Genomic DNA, 12,715 nt, shown 5'->3' with positions numbered 1-12,715 from the left:
TGGAAACCAGCTGCAACTCAAAATCTGCTGTGCCCTTGGGCATTTATATGATGTGGCCTAGGGCATTTACAGGATGTTCCATTACATTGGAAGGCTATTTCACAAATAAAAGTTTTAATTCATATCCTAAACATGTTACATTGACAAAGGGGACGGTTGACGTAAACACATTGAAAACGAAAATATATCAGTTAGGGGCGATAGTTTTTAATAAAACCCTCGTACTCGGGCTCTTCTGGTATATAAAGTCCAACCCTACGATAAAATGTCTCGGCCTGCGGCCTCGACATTTTATCGTTGGGTTGGACTTTATATACCAGAAGAGCCCTCGTACTCGGGCTTTATCCTATACATATGCATCAGTTGTAACAGCGAACAACTGTGAAGCCTTGGTGGATATATACAACACAAAAAGTATTCTCTGCGCACGTATGTGTTAAGAGAGATAAGCTGTCTATACTCTCATCATTAACGTGCAGCATTTTGCCTGAAATTATGAACTTTCAAAGTTTATTTAAAGATGTGTCCATTTGAAATCAACATGATTCGATGAGGACGACCCCGTTGGCAACCTGTTTTATCACTATAATGATTGCCATAGCCTTTTATTTGATTTTGTGAAAGAAGCTCGATCTCCTCAGCGCCACTGATTTAATATTGAAGCCAGGCCATACCGCTGTTCATAATCCATCACAATCGGCACAAACGTATTTGGAAAGGATTGGAAAACGATAGGTAATTGATATTAAACTCCCATCTCCATTGCAATAACTAACTTTCAAATTACATGCAGCGGTGAACGGTGAAATAACACGATTCGACAAGATCGCCGAACAACGTGTTAACGCGCCCCCCCCCCCCCCGCCCTCGCTTCTGCTGGACCAAGTGACTCACGTATCTCACTGTAGTAAGCTATGAGATAAGCCTGCAGCACTGTCAAGTAGAACACACCCCTCTGTGTGACTGCAGGAACCAATTTGGTAGGACGTGCCTAGGTTGACAGCTCTTGTGTCCGTCGTAAACCTTGCTGGTACTTCATTTTAAAGGTAAGGGTAGAGAGATAGATTGACCAGATAGTACACGTTTCGACATGGTGTTAATCGAATGAGAGTATGAGACAACGATCGAGTGATCTACCTCCATGAGTGTAGTAGTGTATAATTGACGATGACATAATGACTAGCCATCATGCCATTCAGCGCACCAGAGTTTGCAAACAATGCTTGGTCTGTTACCCCTAGAAATGGGTATTTTTGATATCCTTTTCCTCCATAGGGGCTTAAATATGTGACAATCGGAGCGTCACAGGGTAAACGTTACCATGCTACGCGCGGCAGGTAAACTCAAACTGATATAATTTGCTAGCCATTTCAAAACCATGGACTAGTCCGGACTATGAACCTACCATAGTAGATTCATGCCTATACTTATGGTCTGTGTTTACACTGCACAAAACTTATCGGTTTCCATTAAGGTAGCGCTTGATGCGCCCAGGGGACAAATATTTGGACTCTCGAATACTGTAAATACTTTTCGTGTATACCGCTTGTGAAGGGGGGGGGGCTTATTTTAAAGCTCTTGGAGTAAGACAAAATTATAACTGTCTCAGTTTATCCTAATTCGAATATTGAGTTTAGCGCATAAAGTTAACACAGAGATTTCGCGGCCATTTTGAATCTTAAATATCGGTAAATATCAGGTGATTTGGTTCTCGAGTACCAAATTTTGCAAGGTGGCCCTGATTTTTATCCTTAATTTGGTAAGAGAATGACTAAAAGTTTCATTGAGGAAAGTTTGAGCAGAAGTTTAAATCCTTCCCTTTCGAGGCGCATACTACCTAATTCTACGGTAACATTACATCGTTGTTGGTGTGAACGAGACTATGGCTACCTAGAAACTCTCCATAAGTTGATAATGCTACAGTCCTACCAAGGAGGAACGTTATGGCTATCCAAAACGTACGTCTTGTATCTCGCAAGAAGTAATCTTTTTATCAACTTTATCTCTAAACAAATTGATTAACTGAACACAACTTTAAGAACCGGGGACAAACTTCTTCAGTTTGACAATCGCAGCTTTCCCCACTTTTGTAAATAGACGATACTGAATGCCAATTATCAGCTACTTTTGCCTCCGACGGCAAACAACATCTGCCCCCTTGGAGTCTAGTCGATTGCACAACGAGTGAATTCGTGTTTTCGGAGACAGGAAGAAAGTTTTAGCCTTGGATGAACAATTTGTTGCATATTTACAATTCTAATCATGGATATAGCTGATACAGTGCCACGCTCTAAGAAAAGTGTACAAATAGTAAAGCTAAGCATAAATGATTATAACGCTACGTTGCTTCAGGATGACTAAAGACAACATTGAATCTGAAAATAGCTGCGGTTTCTTTTTTGATTATGCTTCTTGCTGTTGTGTGATGTGCACGTGCAGAATTGCCCCGATGAAGACATTAATGTGAGATCGTTGTGATCTCCCATGGCCATAGGCCAGCCTACATACCAGTCTGAATCATCGTATTTGAAAAAAAAAGACAGCGGTGTTTATTGCAAACTTATTAATGGAACCTGGTACAGTCAATTTGAGATCTGTCCAAAACATGTCCATATCCGGTACATCACTATATAGGCAACTGTACGGAAAGCAATATCTATCCCGTGACTGTCTGTGCAAAGCTAACAGATAATTGCTTCAATTGTCTGTGACACCCTTTTAGCGCATGCCTTCTGGCCAGTATACGTCTCCAATCTAAATAGACCACGATAACAGTTGGGTAAAGTTCATTACTCTGGCCGGTACATTTCAAATTCTTGCTGGTACATCTCAAATTTGAAATGTGGTATACCTAGATCTGTTAAAATAGGGCTCACCTTGTCTCGCAACTGAGCGAATTCTGGACTAACGCAATTGGTCAAGTCAGGGTAGTCCCATTCTGCTATAGGAGGTGTCCAGCTGATGAGGCTGCAGAATCTAATTGCATGACCTGATTGGATACCAGAAGGACTTTGTTCGACATGAATTGTTTCATCATGGTTGAAAGATTGTGCTATTACCTTTCGTAATAATATCTCGAATGAGTCTTTTTAACCATTCAACTTTCAAATTCGACACTTTCGGTGTTCCACTCTCATTTCTAAATCAAAAGCCAGTTTCGTAATCGCAGTTGGTAACGAATGATGTTGTTTAATATTTTGTAACAATATGTCACCAATAATACAAATTTGCGTGCACTAGAAAGTGGTAGTGCGGCCTGTTTCACTGGGGCCAGCCTTGGGATCGATCCTCGAGTCACGGTGAACTCACCGAGAATTCCCGGTGGACAGGGTTCAATGCCCATCTCGTCGCCGTCGGTCTGATTCCAAAAGATACCACTTCCTTGGATGTCATCGATTTCAGCCAGACACATGGGAATACTGGATACTGGAAACGGAACAGCGAAAAATGAGATGTCAAAAGTAAGGGGTAAATTTTCTTCCAAATCAACCTTGTGGAAGCAATGTGTACAGTTCTGTAATAGGCAAATTGCAACATAACTTGCAACATGGAGTTTCATTTACCAAGTATAGATATAAATATGTACATGATAGATAAATATCATTGAAGTGCGAAAGGATGGATGATAAGTCGAGATATCAGCGTGTTTATCAAACAACCTTAGAAGGGATTGCTGATTGTTCTCTCTAAGATTATTTCCTTCCGTATTTTCCCACCCTTCCCCACTTGCGTAATCGCATGCATATGTTTACCAAGTTGAATTCGAAGGACACACTTTACGTCAGCAATTCCATGGTTTACAGTCCGCCCCACAGGCAACGATGAAAGTCATGAATAATGCGTTGGTGCCGTTATATGTTTATCGTTACTGATAATGTATCAAGGACGGCACTATTCATATCGGAGGAAAGGCATAACAATCAAATACGGATCACTCACATGTACTACAAGTTGGCCCCTTGTAATCTGCAGTGCAATGGCAGGAGAAGCCATTGATTTCATCGATGCATGTACCATTGTTTTCACAGGGTGGGGGGTCCACAGCACACTCATCTATATCTGAAATGAGACAACAGTCAGGGTAAAACAAAATGGCATTTTTCTTTATCTGGTAATGCCACTAAGTATAGGTCTGCACAACGTCTTCCGCGGATTAAACACACTGGGGAGATGGAGGGGCGGACTAAATTGCATTACTCATTTACATATGATTTGAGTATATTTTAAGGAAAAACACAGACTCCAATAATTGCACGTCACATAGATACTTTTTGGGGTAGCTTATGGTGATGGCAATAAATCATGCAACTTATTATGGTCAGTTTATTTTAACCTCTTACAATATATATATTATCATGTGAACAAAAAGAGCGCCTACATATTGACAGAAGCAAAATGATAAATATACCTGTGCTCAAAAATTTGAAGTGAATCCCTGAGGCGCTATGTCAAAATGTAATGAGAAAAAAGCCAAAAGTTCGCTCATGCAAAGTTTAGAACTTGACTACCAGCGTTTAAAAAGTGACACGACCAATAATTTAATCTTTTGGCTTGTGAAGTCATTCAATACCATGTAAGGACTAAATGAATGATATCATCTACCGTTCCTGCTAATTCATGCGGAATTTCCAGAGAAACTAGATCACAAGTCAACCATTTTTAACATGAATACATAGTTTTATTATATCTACTGCAAACGCTGTCAATGCTGGACAAGGCCCCACATCACTGGTAGTGATGCCGTGCCCCGGCCAGCTACAACACCAGCAAAATTAAGGAATACCCAACTCATGTCTTTGTGGGAGAAATGGGCCACCAAATGGTGACCATTTAATGAGAAACTGTAACTGTAAAATACATCAAACAGGCCACTAATTGATGACACGCAAGCATAATACAAAACGTGTGACCTTACAATAACTAACCTACTTACACTTGTGATAAAATTAAAGTTGCAAAGATGAGATACATCAATTAGGCCACAAAATTGGTGACCAATAAACTGACACACAAACAAATTTCCTTACAATGATTAACATGCTGCTAACTGTGAAATACATAAAGTGGGCCACAAAATGGGTGACCAATTAACAGTCTAACAAAGAATTCACCTACATAGGTAACTCATTTAATCTTGCCCCAATCTTGTGGGGCCCAAACACAATCCATATATGGTAAAATGTGGTGGAAAGGGGAGGAGGAGGGCGTTGTTAAAGTTCAGATAAGGTCCAGCTGCCGAAATGGCAGTCTTGCCTGGAGGACGTCTCAGGCCAAAAGAGGATGGTACAAGCCCACACGATGACCTCTTGACCCCCGCCACAGGCGGCGCTGTATGAACGTTTGCAGGAGATAAAATTCCTTACTTTTGTAACTTCTTTTATCCCCTGCAAACGCTGTCAATGCTGGACAAGGCCCCACATCACTGGTAGTGATGCCGTGCCCCGGCCAACTACAACACCAGCAAAATTAAGGAATACCCAACTCATGTCTTTGTGGGAGAAATGGGCCACCAAATGGGTGACCATTTAATGAGAAACTGTAACTGTAAAATACATCAAACAGGCCACTAATTGATGACACGCAAGCATAATACAAAACGTGTGACCTTACAATAACTAACCTACTTACACTTGTGATAAAATTAAAGTTGCAAAGATGAGATACATCAATTAGGCCACAAAATTGGTGACCAATAACTGACACACAAACAAATTTCCTTACAATGATTAACATGCTGCTAACTGTGAAATACATAAAGTGGGCCACAAATGGGTGACCAATTAACAGTCTAACAAAGAATTCACCTACATAGGTAACTCATTTAATCTTGCCCCAATCTTGTGGGGCCCAAACACGCCACAAGACACACCTTGTGTCGGCCCCACAAGAAGAAAGTCCACGTCACTGCAGCCCCTGCGAACAGTGACTTGTCTTGATTGCTACGTTGACCCGTGCCGTGTTGAGAAACTGGCAAATGAACTGTGACTCATGCATGTTTCACAGATGTATGCAAAATTTATACTGGCACAGCACCAGTGTCTAACTAGCAATAGCTTAGCCATCCTACTTATATACTGTGCTTGGCTACGCTACTACCCTCTGTTTTATTGCAGCAATAGAGGTAAACCCGTAACAATTGTAAAGTCTGTAAACTACGTTTTGTACTTTATCTACAAACGAGTCTTGTTGACCCCCCTCTTTGTCCTACTACCTTGGGAAACAAGGAACAAAACTCGAATTGAGTAACTGTATTTCCTACTGTGGCTAAACACAAACCAAAGAGAGACTTGCTCTAAAAAACAGAGATTAAAAAACCCTTTTGGAGGGAAAAATTCTCTCTGAAAAAGCCTAGTCAATCATATGGAATCACAATGCGTGGAATGCAAAGATAGCAAAAAACATTGTTAGCAATGTGAAATGGAATCTGCTAGTCTGGAGGAAGCGCATAGTGTGAACCTAAAAGCTTCCTGAACTTTATAAACATATTTCTAACCAGCTTCCTCCCCACCCTACAAAGCATACTTGCTCCTTATATGTTGACACTTGAACATTTTTCGGGACATCAGATAATAAGCCAGAATGGCACAACTTACTGCAGCCCCTGCGAACAGTTACTATGCTAAACTTGGCCTTAAACTGATGACCTATATATATACTTGTTTCACAACTTAACTGATTGTACCCAACGACCATTTAGGCAAGTAGACTTCATACGTCCAGAACCTCTGGATGATTGCTGGAGAGCCTGTTTTTAAAGTAGCAGTAATGCACTCATATTGATAAAGGAAGGTTAACAAATTGTCACACTGGCAAACCAGAAAACACAGCTGATTTCCCGTTAAATTGACTCTACTTGAAAGGGGAAGCTGGCTTACAACATTTGACTCTGTACCACGCACGGCGCACAGTTGCTGTACTAAAACTGGGTCTTCAACTGGCAAGTAGATTCCAAACATCTGAAACCTCTGATTGGTTATTGGAAGGCTTGCCTTTGTAAATATATGTGCAAGACATAGCAAGATAGATGAGCCATTACTATAACTTTGAAGTCTTATGAACAATAATACAGCTTCATATTGATCTAGAGAGGATAAACTTATATATCCTAAAGAATAACTGAAAACACTAAAATATGTCCATTTTGTAAAGTTGATGTTGTTGTAGTTGTTGCCTTGTAGCCTGTAGCCCTAGTGCTGATGCAGGATTTGAATATGCTGAGCGGCAATGATGTTAGCTGCCTTCTTCTTTTTGTACAGTTTTTTTTTTCTATGAGCCATGCCTGTTGGTGAAAACAAAGGGAGAACTAGGCAGAAAAAGAATTCGACAGTCTCAATAATGTGGTTGCATTATACCTATTACATAGCTAATAGGTTGAGTGGCAGACAGAATCAAACATGGGAAAACCATTAAAGGAGCCCGGGCAGTAACATGCTGACACTACCTCCCACATATGACAAGCGGATAAAATGACACTGCTGCTGACCCAGCCGATCCAACAATGTGGGGGAAAAACACAGCTGGGAAACAAATTCCACAAAGGGAAGACGCTGTACCCACAGCAACACCCTACATATTGGATCAGCACAGCCGAATCCAACCATGAGGGGAAAACCCAGCTGAAAAACACACTAAATTCCAGAAAGGGAAAAAGTGAAAATGCTGTAAACACAGCAACACCCCACATTGAGAACCTGTAATGGGCTGTGAGCCCAGCAAAATCCAGCTTAATGGGAAGCAATAAGCAAGGCTGCCAAACATAATTCGCATGACTCAGTCTGACGCCACTTTGTTGCAGCAAAAGTTCGACCACAGCAATGAAATGTACAGCAAGCAAACTTTATGAAGTACAATCTTGACAAATGTGAACTGGCTGATCTTGAACACATAACTAGTAATGGTAATGAAAAAGCACACTAGTTGTAACCCAATGTTGGGCGACAAGTCTCTCGGGGACATGAAGTTCACCGCGAATTTATGATATCTCTACTACTATTGCTCTCATAAATTTGAACTGACAGAAATTATTTCGCGTAGAATCCCTTAGACTGACAGCATATGAATGCTCCAAAAGAAGTGCAAACGTCATTTGCCTTAACAAACTGTTTTTGCCTGTAGGTGAAAACAGGTATTATATACTTACTTTAGCCCCATTTGTGGATAAGGTAATTGTTACCTACATGGAGTGATGTCAGCGTGACTCTACATCTGCCTTTTGATTAAAAGGACTGTGTTATGGATAGTGTTCTGCAGATATGCCTGTTGTTGATGCTGTGGTATCTCAAGTAGGCTGTTTTGACTGTGAAGATCTCAAGCTGAGTTGAAGCCCTTGCCACTGTTGTAGAAGCTGATGACAATGATGCTGTTAAACTGTCTGCTGCTGAAGACAACTACCATTGGCAGGAACCATACCTGTAACTGCTCTTTTACTTGAGGCACTGGAGCTGGCTGCCTGCTTTTGTGCTACCTTTTTGCTTCGAGCCATGGCTATGAGCAAGGAAAAGAAAACTAGGCAGCAAAAGGAAATTACCTGACTTCCACTGAATAGTTTACAATAAACCAAACCGTTCCAAACTTACGACAGCTGGTCACATGCTAAACTACTGCAAATCTAAGACAGAAAACTGAAATTGCAACGCTCCCTCAATTGGACATGTGCACGACTACAGGTGATGAGGAAAAGAAAAGCTCTGGTTGAGTGGTAGCAAGATCCAAGGCATGGAGAATCCACTCAGGGACGCTGCCCTGAAAATACATCCACCCCTTCCGCAGCCAAAATGTCATAGTTGCATGCCCAGCCGGTCCCAACAATGAAGGGGCCCTACAACTGAGGGAAAAAACAAGCTGAATAACACAGCTGAACCCAACAATGTGGGAAAGAAAACAACAGCGCTACGAGAGCAGCTGACATTCCACCAAAGTGGAAAATGAAAAAGCTGTAAAAACAGCAACAACCGACATTGGGGACCTGTAATGGGCTGTAAGCACAGCAACAACTTGAACAAGCCGTGTGGGGAGAAGTATGTAGAAAGATTCACACATAATGATTCCCATGTCCTGGTTTGATGCCACTCTGTCGACACTTCGACCACAGCTAAAACTTTAAAAAAAAATTAAAATGATGCCAATGCTCGACAAGCGCGAAGTAAAGCACAACGTACACTCGTACACTCCGATAATCCGGCGCATACACGGCGCGTAGTACCCCGTCACTGTAGAATACTTGTAGCGATGACCGCCATAACCCGACATGTGACCAGAAAACACAAAGGGATTTCCCGCCAAAGCCTCCCTCAAGTTGTTTGGCGCTGTATGAACGTTTGCAGGAGATACGCTGTATGAACGTTTGCAGGAGATAAAATTCCTTACTTTTGTAACTTCTTATATCTTGTTACTGAATCGGCCGAAGTGATAGGAGTCTCTTGAAGGTACATGAAGTTGTGTGCGAATGCCATACAAACAAAAGACGATTAGTATGTTATACTGAATGATAGAAACGCCAAAAGTTTTGAATTAAATGAGATTATGGAGAAAATTACGAATTTTTGCAATCGGTAGAACGTCGCGGCATTTGGAAGTTTGAAGAGCAAACTCAATGTCATTGTTTAGAGCGTCCATTGAGGTTTCGTCAACCGACTCGTAAACACTTGACATAGGTATATTTTTGAATTCATACAATGTGAACTTTGTTTGTTGATTCCTCAGCAATTTTTTATCGATAAGCTGAAATTTATGTGACTGAAAATTGACATCGCTGCTCTCCATACCCCGTTCGAAGAGACGGCCATTCGTCATCTAGTTGTTGTTTAATACGATACGAATGCAGTACATTGCGCAGCACGTACACCAAACTTGTTCTCGCGACGATTTCCCAACGTACATCAGACGTTGTTTTAAGCATTTTGTGGTTCTATTACTTTATTAGCGACATGTTTTGCATGCTCTTCAAAATGCGTGGTCACACTTTTTGTTACGGAAGCTACAGGGTTAATGCATCCTATTCATGCACTGTACACCGATATGGACGTTTCGATCTGTCTCGTGTGTCTGTCCAGCTGCGGTTCAGCTACGATTATAGGAAGTTTAAACGCTTCACTCTACCACATTATTGTACCGGGCAAGTCACTAGCAAGTCACTGGCAAGTCACTAGCGGATGATCGACACGATCTAAATCTTGATCAAGAAATACCTTGAGTATGTTTTCAGGTCCCAAAATCTACAGGGTGTAGACAAAATAAACAGGGGCGGCAGAACGAATAGAGGGGCCATCAAAATCACTTAGCCTGAGAGGGCCGGCTCACCTACCCCCTTGGAGAACACTGCCACATACAGCATGTTCAACCCTCCTGTTTGATTGGTCCGATACAAAATATGTATAATATAAATATAAATCATATTGTTCATAATTCATAAAATAGAATAATATGTAAAAATGATTGGTCTAAATACAAAATATAAATTGCTGTTAATGCATTTGCGTAACTTGGCTCACCTATTTCACAATCGTTTCCGGAGTAACCAGGGACGCAGAGACAGGAATATGCGTTAACGCCATCCAAGCATACAGCACCATTCTTACATGGGTAATTTTCACACTCGTCGACATCTATCTCACAGAGCACACCAACGAAGCCAGGCATGCAGGTACATGTGAAGTCTAGATGCTGGTTTGTACACGTAGCGTTGTTCAAGCAGGGTTCGTATTCACACGGAATGAAAGCTATACAGAGATAAACGAAATTACATTGGAGTGATGAAATGTTGGCTCATTTTATTCAAGATCACTTTGTTCATGATTGATATTAAATACCATGTTGAACTCTAATTTTCACGAATTTGTACCACAAAAGACCCACAAAGCCTATAATGGTTAGCACAATTTACTGACGTCATCAGCGACTGTTTGGATGACTGCGGATTTGTCAATGTTTCGTCCAGTGTCTAACGTAGATCACCAAAATAAATTCACTAAAATGTTCATAATGTTTCTGGTTTTACATCATCGTTTGTTACTATGGTAACAATAAACTACGTGGCCGACAATTTAACGTTGTGGAATCGACACTAGTCCAAGAAATATGAAACTATAAAACAGCTTGTTTCTGAAGGTGACGACATAAAAATGTAAAGTTTTCACCGAACTTGAAAACAGATCACACAGAATTTATTTTCACCTGAGGAGGAGTATTCCAGAGCGAAGCCTGTACGTGTTTCATTTGTCGTATTATCGGATTTGAAGACAAGGTACATCAGCGGAAGCGTTGAACTTGACGATGTGGTATCGTTGCCACAATATAGCTGGGTGGCATTGCCGCTGCTGTTTCTACCATTGTACACCTGACAATCGAAATTTATTGGTCATAATTCAGAATCTGTCGCTGTTTTGATAGCAATGGAGTTTAGAAAACGATTGTAAAGGTTATTGTCTACTGAAGTCCATCTTTTTTGATACACCATAATAAGTAATGTGAATTTCAGCGTTTTAAAAATGTGTTGTAAAGATGCGATGACTACTCGCAATATATCTTTCCTCTGATATTAGTAAATATCGAAGGCGAATTTTCTTCATATGACTATTTAGCCAACAGATACGAACACTAGGTCTACAAATTTGTACAGGCGTCGACGAAGTAATTATAAACTGCTTTACTGTGGAAGAATTATAGAAAAGATCGTATCTGCGCGAATCTAACGAGGTATTCTACATGACCGGGTTACATTTTGAGATTCATGCAGCTGTTGCTCGGCGACAAAACACAACTGGTTTTTAACAACAATTGTAGATGGAAACAAAGGGGACACCTGTATATGTTTTGAATTGCCGCATTATTTATTTATGGACGTGCAAAATTCACCTCTGGTTATTGTTGTAAAAATCTTTCAGCGAAAGGAAATGGAAAACCATTGTGACTCACCGCCAGGAAGTCCCCTTCGCAGCTAGAGGAAATTGAAAGATCCATAGAGAGAACCCGGATGTCCACTTTGTTTCCCACGCCGGTTGTTATCAGCCAATCACAGGAAGCGTTGGTTGGATAGTAGTCGGGGTAATACGGGCTCTCGATTCTACCTACTGAGTCATTATAGGCCACCAACTCGATGCCGCTGCATAAACCTTATGATTTAGTACACATGCAAGCAATTCCATTATTTGTCAATGTTACAAGAAACAAGAGAATACAACACTTCGGTATTAAACAAAAAGTTGTATTTCCGATGAAGAGACATTTTGCAGAGTAAAAGTTTCAGCCATGATTATTTAAAAGATAGAAAAGGATAGAAGAATTGATTGCCTTCGTTAATTTGTTCATTTCTGAGTATGATGTCGTGCTGTCTAATTTCATTACACCTTAAAACGCACCGCATAGATTCCTAAGTGACACGACAAATAGTAAAAAATGTGTTCCTCGTTTTGTGTGGGTTGCGATTTCTTCATCTAATTTTACTGAAAGTTTGGCAAAATTTGAAACATTTCGTTTGCACGCTAAGAAAAGTAAACCGGGAAGCCCAAAGAGCCAAAATGCGTGACTTATTCAACATTCCTTGAACGGACAAAGTAAAGTTATATTCGTTTACATGTTTAATCAATAATTGTGCATTATTTGAAGGAAATAGGTAAATATTGTACGGAACGGGATGAAAGACAGAGCGAGCAAAAAAATGTTCAATGACAGCGATTATGACAGCGATTATATAATTTCTGTTATCTACCAAAAGCAA

At 40.6% G+C, this 12,715-nt stretch overlaps 2 protein-coding genes across 2 annotated transcripts in view; one reads left to right on the top strand and one right to left on the bottom strand.

The window, feature by feature from the left end:
* The window catches only part of LOC139130859 (sulfotransferase 1C4-like), a 29,233-nt gene that overhangs the window by 1,080 nt on the left and 15,438 nt on the right, over positions 1 to 12,715 (top strand). The gene's annotated exons all lie outside the window — the stretch shown is intronic.
* LOC139130594 (adhesion G protein-coupled receptor L4-like) overlaps positions 1 to 12,715 on the bottom strand; it is a 52,993-nt gene that overhangs the window by 37,163 nt on the left and 3,115 nt on the right. Inside the window, exons 4-9 of the mRNA XM_070696342.1 lie at positions 11,914 to 12,110; positions 11,173 to 11,335; positions 10,491 to 10,718; positions 3,940 to 4,059; positions 3,310 to 3,426; positions 2,877 to 2,989 (exon numbers count right to left, since the gene is read on the bottom strand). Of these exons, the coding sequence (XP_070552443.1) occupies positions 2,877 to 2,989; positions 3,310 to 3,426; positions 3,940 to 4,059; positions 10,491 to 10,718; positions 11,173 to 11,335; positions 11,914 to 12,110 (938 nt within the window). The remainder of the gene's footprint in view (positions 1 to 2,876; positions 2,990 to 3,309; positions 3,427 to 3,939; positions 4,060 to 10,490; positions 10,719 to 11,172; positions 11,336 to 11,913; positions 12,111 to 12,715) is intronic.

Source organism: Ptychodera flava, chromosome 4 (assembly GCF_041260155.1).
Source record: "Ptychodera flava strain L36383 chromosome 4, AS_Pfla_20210202, whole genome shotgun sequence".
In the NCBI taxonomy this organism is placed as follows: domain Eukaryota; kingdom Metazoa; phylum Hemichordata; class Enteropneusta; family Ptychoderidae; genus Ptychodera; species Ptychodera flava.
The sequence above is the reverse complement of the archived record's forward strand: the minus strand, read 5'-3'. Positions and strand labels throughout refer to the sequence as shown.